The sequence below is a fragment of the Schistosoma mansoni genome (genome assembly GCF_000237925.1).
Source record: "Schistosoma mansoni, WGS project CABG00000000 data, chromosome 1 unplaced supercontig 0076, strain Puerto Rico, whole genome shotgun sequence".
NCBI lineage: Eukaryota > Metazoa > Platyhelminthes > Trematoda > Strigeidida > Schistosomatidae > Schistosoma > Schistosoma mansoni.
The window spans coordinates 744,685-762,562 of NW_017385990.1; the positions used below are offsets into that span (position 1 = coordinate 744,685).

At 40.1% G+C, this 17,878-nt stretch overlaps 1 protein-coding gene across 1 annotated transcript in view; it reads right to left on the reverse strand.

Annotated features, from left to right (window-relative positions):
* The window catches only part of Smp_099310 (protein transport protein Sec23, putative), a gene marked incomplete at its 3' end in the record, with an annotated part of 34,253 nt that extends 19,198 nt beyond the window's left edge, over positions 1-15,055 (reverse strand). The window contains exons 1-5 of the mRNA XM_018791770.1: positions 14,800-15,055; positions 13,669-13,809; positions 11,462-11,539; positions 5,124-5,282; positions 1,713-1,864 (exon numbers count right to left, since the gene is read on the reverse strand). Of these exons, the coding sequence (XP_018645091.1) occupies positions 1,713-1,864; positions 5,124-5,282; positions 11,462-11,539; positions 13,669-13,809; positions 14,800-15,018 (749 nt within the window). The 5' untranslated portion in view covers positions 15,019-15,055. The remainder of the gene's footprint in view (positions 1-1,712; positions 1,865-5,123; positions 5,283-11,461; positions 11,540-13,668; positions 13,810-14,799) is intronic.
* Between the last annotated feature and the right edge of the window lie 2,823 nt (positions 15,056-17,878).

Consider the following 17,878-nt stretch of genomic DNA (forward strand, 5'->3'; position numbering starts at 1 on the left):
GTTAGCTAGATGTACCTGCATCTCAGAGTTGATGCCAATAAGAGACTGATCAATTGCAGTCTTAAACATAAATAGGAAGATTCAAACCAACAGTACCAAGTGAATTTAAACTCCACCCCATTGCACAAGCAAGTGGCTATCAGGAATCAGTAGCAGAGTGGATAACGCGATGGCGTTTGGAGCGAATAGTATTGTTTTCGAGTCCAAGAGTGAACATCAACTCTGAGATGCAGGTACATCCAGCTGACGGGTCCCAAATAGGATGAAACGTGCGTCCTGGATTCCACTTCTAACCACTATCTATCTTTGTTTACAATACTTTTGAATTAGGGTAATATCGAGGCAATACGCACACGATGCACATATGCCAATGAGAAACAAACTAATAAATTGCACCCCTAAACATCATTGGGAAGATTCAAACAAACAATACCAAGTGAATATAGGGATAGTTGGAACTTTCAGAATGACTCTTCGAATTATTATTACTAATATTTTCATTGTATAACTAGTAAATAACTGTCTGGTTGAATATCTATGTTCCCCTTCTTGTAAACTTTCAGTAAACCTATTAACTGTTGCTATATGTTTAACTACCCCATGATTATTGCGAAACAATTATGTATTGTTTGCTTTATACTCTAACATTCACGGCATGATTTCCTATTTAGTGTGCCATGTCGTCAGTTATTTCAAGTATGATATTGTATGTGTTATGAGTCATGATTGAAGTGAGTATAGTAGAAAACAAACCTGCTTCTTATATCCGTTTTCTAATTAGCTACTGGGTTAGAAGGAGCTCGAGGACCAATAAATGTCAGGGACTTGGTTGAATTTCATCGGCTGGTGTGTCAATTCGTGAAATAGGTCACTGATACTACTTACCACATAAATAAACCATTATTTATTTATTTATTTAAACACATAAATATCGGTACAAGGAAGCACCATATACATATGCGCCGCACAAATCTCATTTGATTTGTGTGAGGGTTGTGATACTGACCGGGTTCCCAGACAGAAGCAGGTGGTTTTCTTAGGGGACCACACCCAGAGCCTTTGACCTAAAGGGCTGATCCACAAGGCAGTGGAGCAACGTTAGGAGATGTAGTTGCATGGTAACCGATGACCAACAATTGGTTCATACGCCATTTATTCCTTCAGGATACTGAAGCCAGCCCGTGTGCACCATTGGTTTGGAATGAGGGGTTTTCCAACTCCCCTAGATGGACTCACCGTGCCCACCAACCCGGTTAAAGCGCTGGACATTCGCTTTTCATCCTCTCACTTTCGTAAACAACACCCCCGCCACGAGAAGGCAATGAGTAGGCCTTTCGTGGCAGAGGTTATACACGCGTGGTCATGTGAGAGCATTTCGAGAGGGAGAGCGGACTCTCCCCACTCTCGGCAGTACCAGGGCATTCGGAGGCAAATAAATCAATCGATAATCGGAATTGTAATATAGCACTTGGTATTGTACTGACCAGTGGTCTCAATCCACAACAGAATGTCTTGAGATATAACAGAATGGTGATCGTAAGTCACAACATTGATTATTTGTGATTATTGGCTTTTCGTATAAATAGAGGAATATATCAGTATCCTGATAGGAAATATGTGGTAAATTCCCAAAACTTTTATGTACTCGTATAACTAAACACTGAAAAAAATTATGATATTATAAATGAACAGTTAAAGAAATAATAAACAACCTATTGTATGGCAATTGAGCCATTTGTGGTTGTTGAAATTGCTTTTCAGAATTGTAGACACCTTTGGGAGCACCTGGAGGTGAATTTGCATTGAATACAGAAGCAGGTTGATTAGCATTTGTAACTGAACTACGACCAACACTTAACATAACCTAGATAAGAAATAGATTTTTTTGGAAATGTACACGTTACGTATCTGTCTATAAATACATATGAAACTTTCTGACTAGAAACATTTATTTGTACATATGTTATTAATCTGACACACTTAAGAATTAGAAAGTTAAGTCCCAGCTTTATTAAAACAAGCTGCTACCTTGACGTGGTGGTCGGGCTTGTCTATCGTGATGAACCAAACGACCTATACTGGCTGAAACAATCGCTCCTCAAGGTCCTACCATGTCAGGCAGGTCGGTTGAAGAGCGGTAAGACTAAAAGCAGCAATCTCAGGGTCCGAAGGCGAAGTCGTACTGCTGACTGTACAGAGGTGTGACAGCAGTAAGGTGTTTCCTTCAGACAACCAGCATAACAGCGATGCTGCCTTCCCACAAGAAGGGGTGCGGTTAGAAAAGGTCGACCCTAAAAATGTACACCTCACCTTATTTCACGGATATTCGTCTCCGGCGGTTAGGTCCCAACAAGTAGGAGCTAACACGGAAACTACCTACAAAAAGGTAGTGTGTGACCGACATCAAGCAGTTGTCCCTTGTGCACTGCGATCATTAAGACCACTTCTAACCCAATTTCCTTTCCAGGTACTTCTAGAAGAACCCTTCCACGGTGTGGGCGACCGGGAATTGATAACTACCTTCATACCTCTAACAGCACTCAAGACCACTGTGTTCATTTCCTCGTCAAAATTAATGGCATTACTCTTACTTTTTTTAGTGACAGTTACATGTTACAGATACGAAGTCATTAAAACTAGTTAAATCAACTTTTTTTCTTATATTTAAGTTGGATATTGGCTACCAAGAGAATCCATAACGCCTTTTTCATCCGATTTAGACCGTGTCAACTGGATGTACCTGAATCTAGGCCACGTGTTACGCATGCCTGAACACCGATTATCACGATGCGCTATGCTTTATTTATTTATTTATTTAAACACATATATATTGGTACAAAAGGGCACCAGGTACATATGCGCCACACAAAATAATGAAAGTAGGAAGAGAAGGGATGAAAAGATAAGGCGGACTGAAATGTACAACCAGAAGACTCCTTCAGTTAAGAAAGTTAGAACCATTCTTTATGTAGAAAGTAAAAGAAGGTTGCAGCAGGATCGCCACTGGCTTCTATTCTGAGCCATATCTGATAACGTCTCTAGCTACTGTGTTGCACCATCTCTCGGACCCCAGTCAGGGAGTCGTGAAGGACCAACAGAAGCTAGCCCTTTGCAGTTTTCTTTCATGCCACGACACCATGTCATACACTGACCTCCTCTCCGCTTTTTCCAACCAGTCCCAGAGTCGGCAAATAATGCACGACGTGGAAGTCTCTGGGACGACATTCGTAAAACATGTCCAAGCCACCGAAGTCGGTGTTTCAGGATGGTGACACCAATTGAATTATCGTCTCTGCGCCCGAACACACGATGCCGAACCTCTGCATTACTAACATGGTGTTGCCACTGTATGTCAGCAATCCTTCGGAGACAACGATGATCGAACACAAAGAGTCGTCTAACATCCTCAACTCGGAGAGGCCAGGTTTCACAAGCATAGAGCAAAACTGCTCTCACCGACGCGTTGTAGATCCGACCTTTTACAGCCAGACTAACATCACGAAGGCGCCAAAGATGGCCCAGATTGGCATAAGCCGCTCTGGCTTTCATTATACATGCGCTATGCTAACTAGTATTGGCGATGGTTGGAAGAAAGTTAGGGACGGTGAAACCAAAACGTGGCATCAGAGCTTGAAGTCACTAACTTCTAGTCTGAGCCATGTTGGTAGATGCAGACTATTTGGTTGGGGTCCGTGTGACTATCGTAACCAATGTTCGGAGACTCTAGGTGACATGGCTCAGAATCGATCACAATGGCGTAGGTGAATACACTCTTTATCTTCCCTTAAACCTTGAGATTAAAATTGCTTCATATCTGCCTTTCTTTCTGTACTATATCCTTATATACAACCTATCTTTTATATACTACCACCACTAAATTAACTACTATGAATCCGGTGTTGATCTTGTTGTGCCAACGAGGTATGACAACTTGGACCGATGCATATATGTGCCTGGTCCTACGTAGTACCTGACTGACTGACTGAATATTTTAATAGGAAGAAGTATTGGAAAATCGAAACTTTTAAAACTGTATTACCTAAAGTAAATGTTTACATTTTTAGTTTTTGATCAGTATACACTTAAATTATAGTATTTTCCTGTTTGTCAGCTCGTATATGATGTATAAACCGTTATTGAGTGTTGTACCTTTCCTAATTGACTGTTAATTAATTACAAATTCATTACTTAACTCCTCTGCTTATAGCATAGTTATGCCGTTATTGTAATCTCCTAACTCTCTTGACGTGTGGACAATACTTTACTCCATATTATTGAACGAGTAATAGGTCATGAATGTATTGAGTAGAATAGGCGCTGATCACTGGCTCGGGGTGGGGGCTAAAGAAAGGCTTGAGTATAGCGGAGCAATAGGAGCTTAGCTTGCGTCGGCTTCAGGTTGACTGTGCAGGTTAGAGATATAAATGAACAAGTCTAAGGTACTAGGTTACAGAAGAAATAGTAGACGCGGAATATGATCCGGACAAAAATATACACTGATCCATTATTCCAGGGTTTTTTAATTCTTTCGTTTAGTTGAGTGATAAGATAAGGTGATCTTGCGTGATGTTAGAGATGTCAGGGCGGTTGTCACCTTTTGGTTTTCCACACGATGGAAAGATATTTCTTCTAGAAGGACCTGTACACGAAACTGGATTAGCTGTGAACTTGAAGACCTGAAAGCATGACCCCAGATCACAAGGGATAACTACTTGAGGTCAGTAACATATAGCACTTTTACAAACAGTTCTAGATGAGGTAGTTCTATTATCCGAAAGGCCTTGCCGCTGGCGACAGATTCTTGGGTTAAGGAGTGTGCTAGTTTTGAGGAAAATACCACATGGTCATCACATTCGTGCACAGTCTGAAGTATGGCTTCGCCCTCGGACCACGGGTTAGCTGCTTTAAGCACTATCCCTCCCTGGTATATTAGAAACTAAAGGAAAATATGTTCCAACCAATATAGCTCGATTAGATTATAACTATATCTAACCATGACGTATCACATCAAGGTACCAGCTACAGTGGAGAAATCATGAGCATAAAAGTGTTTTTAAAAAATGAAAATGCAATAAAGGACTAACATATTAAAAAAGGAGGGAAGAATTACATTTTTTCCATACCTGAATTTGATTCCCTGTATAATCTTTTGTCCCTTTAAATACCCATGATTTAGAAATAGGTCCTGCTTCCAATTCATGAACATGTACCATTTTCCCAAAAGTGATCAAACCAACAAAAGCATGTGGTGGTAGGAAACTCAATGATAATTGAATAGACTCCTATGAGAAGAAAGTGAATTCGATAAAACTTTTAATCAATATTTAAAGCAAACATACCTGCTAAATATGAGCTAACAGGTTACAAAGCTACAAATTACTTTAAGGTGACGTTTACTTAACGGAAAATGAAGAATACTCTCCAACAGTGGAACCCGTACCACAAATAGAGGTCTAATGTTACTTATCAACTTAAAACACCTGCATTCTAGTGTTGATGTTCATACATTGAGACTCGAACCCAATACCTGTCACACTTTAAATGATATCAGGTTTGATACTAGGGTACCAAGTCACGATCATCATCAATTTGTTCAATGGGTACAGTATTTACTATTTTTTTTACAACGATTTGGATTTCCGCTTTATTGATAGTCAGAAATGTTTTATCAGTCCATGTTGATAAATAAGCTCTTTGAAAGAATGTCTCAATATACTTCCCACATTTGTAAGTTTACGATAAGTATTTATATGTATTTACATGCAATGTAAAAACAGCTATTGAGCCCCGGTAGTTGTGCCGTGCTTCGATGTAGCACTCTTCTCCATAAGGGCCTACTAGGCTTCACCATGTTACTGTTACTACTTTTAGCTATTTACCAGTGTAAGAGTAGTTTGAAAAAAAAGTTAAAGGTGGAAAAACCAAGATATAGCACCAATTTATGAAGTCAATGACTGTTGGATTGATCCGTGTATGCAGACCTAAACTATCTGGTTGTGATCTGCACGATTATCATAACCAGTGGATGGAGATGATGCGTGACATGGTTCAGAATCCGTTACAATGGTGCATATGTTTTCACTCTTTGTCTTCTCCTAGGTCTTCAATTTGAAAATAATCTTATACATTCCTATTCCACGAAATTGTTCTCTTTTAGAAGTATACTATCTATGTTTAATCTTTCCTATTACCGCTGATACTGTTACTATTGCTACTACTCTGATTTGCTTAGATAATTTCACCTTACTATGGCAACTTGAAATGCTGTACATGTGTACTAGGTTCAACGTTGCTCATGACTAAATGAGATATGGGAAACATTGAGAAACGGTGAAACAGTAGCAGGTACCCCAGTGAAGGATAGTGTGAGTTGTATTATTTTCAAAAACAAAAAAGGGTTAACCATATATATGTTTGCTATTTGTTAAGTATCAATTTGCTTCTGGAATATGATAAATGCATATTAGCATGTTTCATTTATTTTTATTACATCATTCAAACTGATACAAGACAAGCCCTCACATGGAATCCTGAAGGCCAAAGGAGAAGAGGAAGACCAAAGAACACATTACATCGAAAAATAGAGACAGACATGAGAAAAATGAACAAAAATTGGATAGAACTAGAAAGGAAAGCCCAGGACAGAATGAGTTGGAGAATGCTGATCGGCGGCCCATCCTCCATTGGGAGTAACAGGCGTAAGTAAGTAATTCAAACTGACAAAGGGAAGAAAAAGTGAACGTTATTCATAATGAGAAACAGAATTGAACATTTCAATATCATATTTATCTCATTTAAACTGTTAAGGTTATAAGTAGGAAAGAAAAACAAAAATAAAAGAAATTCAGCTAAGGATACTGGCAACTGCCCCCAAATGCCCTGGTACGACCAAGAGTGGGGAGAGTCCGCTCACCCTCTCGAAATGCTCTCACATGGCCACGCGAATATATAGCCTCTGCCAGGGAAGTCCCACTCACTGCCTTCTCGTGGTGGGGTGTTGTTCACGAAAGTGAGAGGACGAAAAGCGAATATCCGGCTCTTTAACCGGGTTGGTGGACACGGTGCGTTCACCTAGGGGAGTTGGAAAACCCTCATTCTAAACCAATGGTGCACATGGGCTGGCTCCGGGATCCTGAAGGAACAAATGGAGTATGAATCAATCGTTGGTCACAGGCTGCCATGGGACTGCATCTTCTCACGATGCTCCACTGCCTTGTGGATCAGACCTTTAGGTCGAAGGCTCGGGGTGTGGCCCCCTAAGAAAACCACCTGTTTCGGTTTGGGCACCCGGGCAGTATCACAGCCCACACACAAATGACATGAAATGACGCACTACACTAACTACACTGCTCTCGTTCCTAATAGAAGAATTATTATTATTATTATTATTATTATTATTATTATTATTATTATTATTATTTACTACGTCGCTTTTTCACTCCCTTTATTCCCAAATTGTGTATCCTTCCTTTCCAACTTATGCAGTAGCTCGCCCATGGTGGAAACTCTGTCCTATCTAAACGATCTCCAGTCACTGTCTGGTTGAAAGTGAATGCTTCCACCGATTACGAATACTGAAACAGTCTTTCTGAAACCACGTACGCCGTTCAAGCTGGCTTCCTTCAACGTTCGCACACTAATGCAGATCAGACAACAGATAGGGCTGGCTATGTCTTTAGAAAGTCTTAATGTTGATGTTCGCTATCTATCCGAGACCTGTATTCAAGGCTCTAGTGAAGTACTACAAATTCGCTCTCCATCTGTCGCTTCGAAAAGCTTGTTTCACGTGCGCTTATCCGGGGACTCTGTGGCATCTTTGTCTGGTCGTGCTGGCGTTGGTGTTGCACTAAGCGCTAGAGCTGAGGCAGCACTAATCGATTGGATCCCCATTAACAGTCGGTTATGTGCTGTTAGATTAGAAAGTTCCATCAAAGTGAGAAGAAACCGGCGTGAGAAACGGTGTCTTTTCGTCATCTCCGCCTATGCCCCGACAGATTGCAGCCCGGATGCAATCAAGGATGAGTTTTACCACCAGTTAACAGTTCTTCTCCAGAATGCGCGTTCGACAGATATTGTAGTATTAGCCGGAGACTTGAATGCACAGGTAGGGCGTCTAGGCACAGAAGAGAGTCGTTTAGGTGGCCGATGGGGACTTGTTGGTCACAGGACAAATAACGGGGACCGTTTGCTGCAACTGTGCACAGACCACAACCTGTTTCTGGCTAGCACTAACTTCCGGCACAGTCATCGCCGGTGTGCCACCTGGCGTCCTCCTTCTGCATCTCAAGCCTGGACTCAAATTGATCACATCGCGATCAGCTACCGCTGGCGTGGTTGTGTACAAGACTGCCGCTCCTTTTGGAGTACCTATCTGGAGTCTGATCATGCCCTGGTCTGCGCCAATCTCACCTTACTTTTCAGTGGCCGAAGGATTGACCGCCATCAACGGATCGATGTTAGTAAACTGGCTGCAACTTCTGTTGCAAGTAAGTATCGAGCCGAGCTAGCTTCTAGGCTAGCTACCATCCCACCGAAAAGTATAGATGAACATTGGTTGCGTCTTCATGACGCCATGAAAATGGCGAGTAAAGCCGCCTGCGGCTTCGCGAAACGTCCCGCTTATAAGCACTGAGTTTCTTCTGGCTCCTTATAACTGACCGAAGCCCGTCAGTCTACTCCGGGTGACCGTGAGTTTGACCACAAACGAAGGCTGTTACGTAGTGAAATCGGGCAAAGCTTGCGTAAGGACCGAGAAGCCTGGTGGTCGGAGCGTGCTAATGAGATGGAAGCAGCAGCTGCATCTGGTAACTGCCGGAAGCTCTTCCAACTCATCCGAGCCACTGGCAGCAAGAAGTTTGGTGTGAGTGAAACAATCTACGAGGATGATGGGATGCCAATCACTAACATTTCTCGACGTCTTGGACGATGGGCGGAATTTTTCGAAGGGCAGTTCAACTGGCCTGCTACTCCAGCAACATCAACCAGTTTGTCCTGCCCCCCATGGTCGGTGACGACTGATCCACCAAACGAGGCGGAAGTCCGCAAGGAACTCCAACTCTTGAAACGCTACAAATCACCGGGCCCAGATGACTTACCTCCGGCTCTTTTTAAAGATGGTGGTGACTTTCTGGCTAAGGAACTGACGGTGTTGTTTGCAAAGGTTTGGGAGTCAGAAAGTGTTCCAACATCATGGAATGAGTCAATAGTCGTCCCTATCCTTAAAAAGGGTTCACGTTGTTCCTGTAACAACTATCGGGGGATAAGTCTACTTCCGATTGCGTCCAAACTATTGGCTTCTGTCATTCTTCGTAGGTTGTTTAAAACCCGAGAACGATTGACTCGCGAGGAACAGGCTGGTTTTCGTTCTGGTCGAGGATGCATTGATCACATCTTCACCCTCCGCCAAATGTTAGAACACCGTCACACTTATCACAGGCCAACAATCGTAGTGTTTCTTGATATCAGGGCTGCCTTCGATTCGTTGGACAGGACTGTTCTCTGGGATTGTCTATTGAAGAAGGGTGTGTCTGAGAAGTTCATTAACATCTTAAAGGCCCTGTATACGAACACCTCAGGCAGAGTGAGGGCATACAACCACCTTTCTCCCTTGTTCCATTCGAGCAGTGGGGTTAGGTAGGGTTGCCCGATCTCACCATTCCTCTTCAACTTTGCTATCGACGACATCCTGGAAACAGCTCTGATGGATGTAAGTAATGGCGGTGTGGATCTGCTGCCTGGAGAACGACTTCTCGACCTCGAGTATGCGGATGATATTGTCTTACTGTGTGATAATGCCCAAGGCATGCAATCCGCACTTAATCAGTTGGCAATCAGTGTCCGCAGGTACGATATGTGCTTTGCACCCTCCAAGTGCAAAGTACTCCTACAAGACTGGCAGGATTCTCATCCTGTACTCACCCTGGATGGTGAGCAGATTGAAGTAGTTGAGAAGTTCGTGTATTTAGGTAGCTATATAAGTGCTGGTGGTGGCGTGAGTGATGAGATTGATGCACGTATAATGAAAGCCAGAGCGGCTTATGCCAATCTGGGCCATCTTTGGCGCCTTCGTGATGTTAGTCTGGCTGTAAAAGGTCGGATCTACAACGCGTCGGTGAGAGCAGTTTTGCTCTATGCTTGTGAAACCTGGCCTCTCCGAGTTGAGGATGTTAGACGACTCTTTGTGTTCGATCATCGTTGTCTCCGAAGGATTGCTGACATACAGTGGCAACACCATGTTAGTAATGCAGAGGTTCGGCATCGTGTGTTCGGGCGCAGAGACGATAATTCAATTGGTTTCACCATCTTGAAACACCGACTTCGGTGGCTTGGACATGTTCTATGAATGTCGTCCCAGAGACTTCCACGTCGTGCATTATTTGCCGACTCTGGGACTGGTTGGAAAAAGTGGAGAGGAGGTCAGTGTATGACATGGCGTCGTGGCATGAAAGAAAACTGCAAAGGGCTAGCTTCTGTTGGTCCTTCACGACTCCCTGGCTGGGGTCCGAGAGATGGTGCAACACAGTAGCTAGAGACGTTATCAGATATGGCTCAGAATAGAAGCCAGTGGCGATCCTGCTGTAACCTTCTTTTACTTTCTTCATAAAGAGTGGTTCTAACTTTCCTAACTGAAGGAGTCTTCTGGTTGTACATTTCAGTCCGCTTTATCTTTTCATCCCTTCTCTTCCTACTTTCATTATTTTGTGTGGCGCATATGTACCTGGTGCCCTTTTGTACCAATATGTATGTGTTTGAATAAACAAATAAATAAAACTGGCAACTATTTGCTATGAACATCTCCAGTGTAGGACAGCCTAAAATCTCTGATGACAAACATCACTAGTGTAAATCTTAAGGTTTGAAATGAAATCACTAATGAATATTATATTACAATATACAGTATACATTCATTTACTGAATGAACAGGAAGTTGGGGGGTAAGATATACTTTGCTATCACATGGCCACGCGTATATAGCCTGTCAGGGAATTCCTACTCACTGCCTTCTCGTAGCAGGGGTGTTGTTTACGAAATTAAGAAGACGAAAAGTGAATGTCCAACGCTTTAACCAGGTTGGTGGACACGGAAAGTTCACCTAGGGGAGTCGAAAAAACCTCATTCTAAACCAATGGTGCACATGGGCTGGCTCCGGGATCCTGAAGGAACAAATGGAGTATGAATCAATCGTTGGTCACAGGCTGCCATGGGACTGCATCTTCTCACGATGCTCCACCGCTTTGTGGATCAGGCCGTTAGGTCAAAGGCTCCGGGTGTGGTTCCCTAAGAAAACCACCTGTTTCGGTTTGGGCACTCGGGTAGTATCACAGCCCTCACACAAATCAGATAAGATTTGTGTGGTGCATATGTATCTGGTGCTCCTTTGTACCAATATTTATGTGTTCAAATAAATAATAAATATACTTTGTGAAGATGAAAGAATTGCCAATATTTACAACTAACTTACTTTAAGATGAGTAAATTCTGGTTCTTCAATACATGTATCAATAACAAAAATAAAAATAGGAGGAACAAGTTGAACTTTCTAAAAAAATAGAGTACAAATATAAATGTATACATGTCACTATACATACAACAATTTATTTAAAATTATTTAGTAATCAAAGACTGGTGCGCGGCCTATGCTCCTCCACGACGGGTGGAGTAACAAGCGTAAGTAAGTAAGTAAGTAAGTAGGTAAGTAAGTAAGTAAGTAAGTAAGTAAGTAAGTGAGTAAGTAAGTAAGTAAGTAAGTAAGTAAGTAATCAAAGAGTATATCTATTTATTCTATAATGCAAAGTTAATTTTTAAAAATGATATGCAACGTTATTTAGATGTGGTGTTGTGAGTTAGGTCAAAACACAAGTGTGCCAGGTTCTCAATTATCTATAGGTCATTGACTGTTTAGATGTTGAATGTTTGAAGAATCAAAACAGTTCCCTTGGGAAAAAATAAACAATAAAAGAAACCTGCCAGTTACATGAACAACTTAGTGCCTGCCACATATGTATATCAATCTCATCTGCCATACAAGTATTTGGAGAGAATAAATGACAAGGCATGAAATCAGCTACGGTTTCATGGGGGTATTAATCTCCATCCAAATTCTGATTTGAATAACATTCTTAAATCTTAATTATTTGATCATGTTTTTTTCTTTCTAATTGCTCCCCCTAATGCCCTGGCACGACCGAGATTGGGGAAAGTTAGCACTTCCGCTCGAAAGGCTCTCACATGGCCACGTGCATAAAACCACAAAAGTCCTACTCACTGCCTTCTCGCCGCATTACTGTTGTGTACGAAATTGAGAGGACGAAAAGCGAATGTCCAGCGCTCTAACCGGGTTGGTAGATATGGAACATCCACCTAGGGGAGTTGGAAAACCCTGATTCCAAACCAATGGTGCACGTGGGCTGGCTTAAGGATCTTGAAGAAACAAATGGTGTATGAACCTATTGTTAGCTGTCGGCTACCATGCGACTAGATCTCCTGACGTTGCTCCACTGCCTTGTGCATCAGATCATCAGGTCAAAGGCTCCGGGTGTGTCCCCCTAAGAAAACCACCAGTCTCAGTTTGAGCACCCGGGCAGTATTCCAGCCCTCACACAAATCGAATGATTTATGTGGCAAATATCTACTTGGTTCCTCCTTGTACCAATGTTCATGTGTTTAAATAAATAAATAAAATACTTTCTAATTGTATTTCCCACTGTAGCTGAAATTAAATCCTCTTCTTTATTTCTCATCTTATCGACTTCCTGTCCAGCTATGTTGATCTGGAGTTTATGGCAACTTAGATCGATAAACACTAAAACTGGGTCCTACTTTGATGATAACTGATTGGCCACAGTGGTACAGCCAGGAAAAATTAACAGGACGGAAACCAAGGCAGGTAAAGTGAACAACCAATAATAATAATCATAATTCTGGTAGAAAAGTGTAGCTTTTCATTTTATTTTTTTTCTTAAACAGTGTAAACCAACTAACAAGTAAATCTTCACTATGTTCATATTTAAACGAAATTCTCCAACGTACAATATCCCCTTTATTTATTAATTGCATGATTTTCGAAATTCCAATGGGACTAGGTATGGTTGCACAATCTCACTACTCTTCAAATTTTCATCGATGACATTCTGGAAGTATCACTGAACAAAGTATGTGATAGCGATGTAGATTTGTTATCTAGATAAAAATCCGAAATCAAGTATAGATATGATATTGTCCTACTGTGAGATGATACATAAGGCTACCCCAATCACATTTAATCCGTCCATCATTGTAGTCAGAATGAGGTATGTTAATATGCGTCAATTATAGTAGAGTTCGATGCTGATCTTAAAAAACTTCGATGGAATAATGCACAGATAACAGCAGTTATATGTTATACTTATGAAACTTGGACTCTCTGAGTTAAGAACATTGAATGATTCTCGATGTTTAAAAATCGTCATCAAGAAATTGATTAAACCCGGTGGCAATTGTTATGTAAGCGATGCGCGACTAAAGTCATGTGAGTTTGCAAGTAGTAGGAATGTAATATTGAACTTCGGCAAGTTATTCACAATAAATAAATATAAAAGCTAGATGATACACAAAATTAAAGATAACTACGGAACAATTTAACATGTATTCTTACATAATACACTTGGATAAACTAAAAAAAAGACTTACTGGGATGGTATATTCAAGTGTAGTAAACTGAGCCATCAATTCTGCGGGTAATTTTTGTTCAGTCATTCCTGCATATTGAGGTGGAAAACTATTTCGTGTATTACATAAACAACATGTCCATGTACGAGTTCTAATATCAAACTATAAATAAATGAAGATGATAAAAAAAAGGATCAATATCGTCATTGGATCAAACAATATAATCTAATTCTATCGGGAAAAGTATACTGTGTAAATGGATTCTAAATAACAAGGTGAGATAAAAATACATAAGAATGTGGTGACCAATCGGTTAAACCCATTGAATCTCAACATTTGGTCAGAAAGTTTTGACTTCAATTCATCTGTTTCGATTTCAATAAAATCAAAGAGTAACGCTACACTTCATACAGAATGTGTAGCCCATAGAAGACGAGTATTCATGCTTCTGCAATGCTACTTAATTGGGTTAAAGTGAAATACCTTTCAATGATAGTTCAAATGTATATATTGACTTGTGCACCTTATAACCCATAAAATAACACGTAGCAATGAGTTAGATTTGTTAGTTATATGAATCCAAACGGTCAGTTAACCTCATGCTTGAACTGAATATTTTCAAAATTCATTAGTAAAATGTATCATCACCAACTGAGATGAAAATATAACAATTTTGCAATGATTGAAACCAGTGTAGCTGAACGCTGAGCAATTGGAGTGTAATAAGATAATCCTTTGGATGGTACTAGCTTGTAAAATGACTTTGTTCAACATAATTACGTAAATAGGTACATTCAAGTGACTTATGGTTAATAAAATATAAATAGTATGGTCTTGCTTAAAACTTGTATTCTAACACATAAAGTTGAAATTAAAACGTAAACCTCGGAAAATAGTGGTAGTTAATCTTCTTAGAAAGACAACTTGTATAAGTGCGATTTAATAACCGTGCACAGATATCCATATACTATGCTACGAAATACATTTACATTATGTATGGAATATACATGCTCCTTGACTACTTAAACCGAAGTAGATGAGGTAGGGTTCGAATCTATGATCAAATAGTTTTAACCACTAGCGAATAACAGCTTGGTCACTGGTAAAAATATGAAAAATGTGGGGATCCTTCATCAATCTAAAGGAATTTACCGGACAATAGGGGTTAAGAATACCACGACATCGACTGCAGAACACTGGATCATAATTAATTGGTGGGAAATCATAACGTTCTTTGAACAGAGTATACAAACATCCAATAGGCACCACACACTGAGCAGATTCTAGCCGAGAAATAGGCCAAGCATTCCAGGAAAAACGTATTCCATCATTTATTTCAGATTGCTGTATAAATTCAGCCATTGTCGCCATTTTGAAGGACTACCAAATGATTGAAGATAAGTTATTCAAGCTAGATATAATGAGGAAATCGTAGATTTTTTTGACAGAAATACACGGCAGTTCTAAATAATAACTAACAAGAAATAAATAAATGGACTTATAAGGAGGGGATTTGCGAAATTAGGTGACCTGCTATTTGATATGGTTGATTATGTTATGCCCCGATAAGGACAATAAATGGTAAATTTGGGATCTATTTATGAACCAACACTATGCATATATTCCTTATTGTATAATTGTTAACCAACTAAACTATTCATGTTCATATCCCTCTTATTATAAGCTTTATTTTGATCTATGAACTATTATTATATGATTTACCGTTCTTGAGTTGTACCCAGTCTTCTAATCACTGTTCCCCACATTCACGGCCACTTTTGGCTGAATCTTGTACAAATGTTATTTTCTATTTTATGGTACGATGTGATCTGTTTGATTGGTATATAAACCCAGTATGTTTGAAATGTAATGATTCATATCGCAGAGGCTGAGATTGGTGTTCTGGACTTAACTGGTTGGGCTAGGCAGGGAAACAGAACTGACAAGTACTCTGGACTACTCCTAAGGGTTTCATGTCATTGGTCCGATCGATAATTCACTGCTCTTTAATTGACGGTATTATCACGTTATACATTAACGGGGCATCCAGGCGGTCACAAGTCATAACAAATTATTTGCCATATGAATTAAAACGAAACAATAACCACGCTTGTTTTAGGACACACGATTGGTGTAAAAAGACAACAACAATAACAATAATAATAATAAACTCAGGTACACATAGAAGCAAAAGAATTGAGGTGATGATTAATGCAGAAGAATCAGTTCCATCATACACAGTCTGGTAATCTACAAAATAGAGTCGCTTTAATAAGACTAAGGTCGACAACCATCGACTGAAAAATGCATTTGATCAGATAGTTTAAGCACTGACTTTTAAAACATAATTAAAAAACAATTTACGAAGATTCCGGAAACAAAGTACTTGTAATCTTCTCATCATGGCTTACGACCCCAAGACACTGATTAGGGAGTGTATGTGGCCCATGAACAGGGTTTGTGGATACTGACGGTCCATTTAGAGGGGTTAAAAAACCAATGGCTCACACATACTCCAGAATCTTAAGGGAAGGAGTGGGATATGAACCTACTTTTGATCACTGACTACCACACGACGGAACCTATTAATATCACACCACTTCAGAAGAGTGGTTGAAGCTTCCGTTGCAATCTAATGCAACAGAAAGTTGAACATTAAAGATACGGTTTGAGAAAATATGAATTAGTGGAATAGAAATTTGAGGTAGATTAAGAACTTAGAATCTAAGGCAAGGATTTGAGTGAAAGTGTCTGTTGAATTGCGGACGATCGTGGGCAATTTCACCTCAAGTTTTTAACTTTAGGTTACGATAATCCTGTAGTCAGTAAGTCACAACGTAGAACTTCGTACGTAAGTACATCAGTTCGAGTTGCCATACCACATTAGCACGGAGATACAATTGTCGATTCAAATCCCATAGTGGTAGAAGTAGTAAGAGTATAGGCAGTAATCGAAAAGATTAGGGTTGGAAGATGTTATTCAAGGAGCATAATCCCTTAGACATCAACTAGATTGTCTACCCCTACTTAGGTAGCTAAGTCCAACAGTCGAACAGTGACGATTAGCCCACCTAATGAGGTGTAGGTCCGAAAGGAGTTCTAACTCCTAAAGTTCTACAAGTCGCCAGGCCCAGACTACTTATAAATATACGGACACGGCTGACGAGTGGAGAATTTTGTATGGCATTGTTCACCTCAACCAAATCTTACTAAAGTTACCTCCTTATTAAGCCTCACGTAACCTATAAATCTTGGGAGATTTTGAATAAAGTTTGGATTCATATGACACTGAAGAATTTCTTAGTTCTGACACCGATAACCAAGGCATAATGCCTCTGTTATGAACGATTCCATTTTTTCCGAGGAGTTTGGATGATCAGAAAGATGTGAACTCACGAAGAATACTCTTAAGAGGCCAAGACTGTTGGTCACCGTCTGGAATTGCTACAAATTATGTGGCTTTTAAAAATGATAACATCAAGGATATCGGCTAAATTATTCTTAACAGCCTAAACTTATGGATACTTTAAGCGCTAAAGTTATTAAGACGAGGGTGAGAAAATTATATATGACCAGTTTTTGTTCAAGGTTAAAGACATGTGCACACTTTACTGAGCACAACAAAAGAATTACCAGAACTATGAAACGTGTAAAGACGTGTTAAGTTGTGTTCCAAATTCTGCGCTAGATACGAAGGTGACAATTGGAACCAGTGAAATAGCATAAATAACTGAAATGTTTGTGGATGTTGTATAATAAGTTGTAACTTGACGAAACTACGTGTTTAGTCACAAGGATCATCAGCGCCCCCAGCTAGAAACCTGGATATGAAATAGTCAGGAACGCCATTATGGATAACCAAGGAGATCAAGAAAATCCTTAGACGTAGGAAAAAGAATAGAAATGTGCTTATCTCTATAGGCCTTGAATAATACAGATCAACTTATTGCAAGGCTTGAGACGTGTGAAAAGCACTGATCAGTAAAGCTGGACTTTTGTCTAAAAGACTGTGGGTTAGGGGTCGTGAAAACAATCCCAAAAGGTTGTTCTCGTATATAAAGCTCACCACTCTTGGTATAAGAAAGTCCGTTGTTATTGGCAAGGGTTAATTTGCAAAAGCTGCAGCCTCATCAGAATATTTTAGTTAGATGTTTACCTATGACGTTAGTATAAAAACAACAGTGAATTATAAGTGTCAGCTTGTCGATAGATTCTCTAACTATTTAGAAAG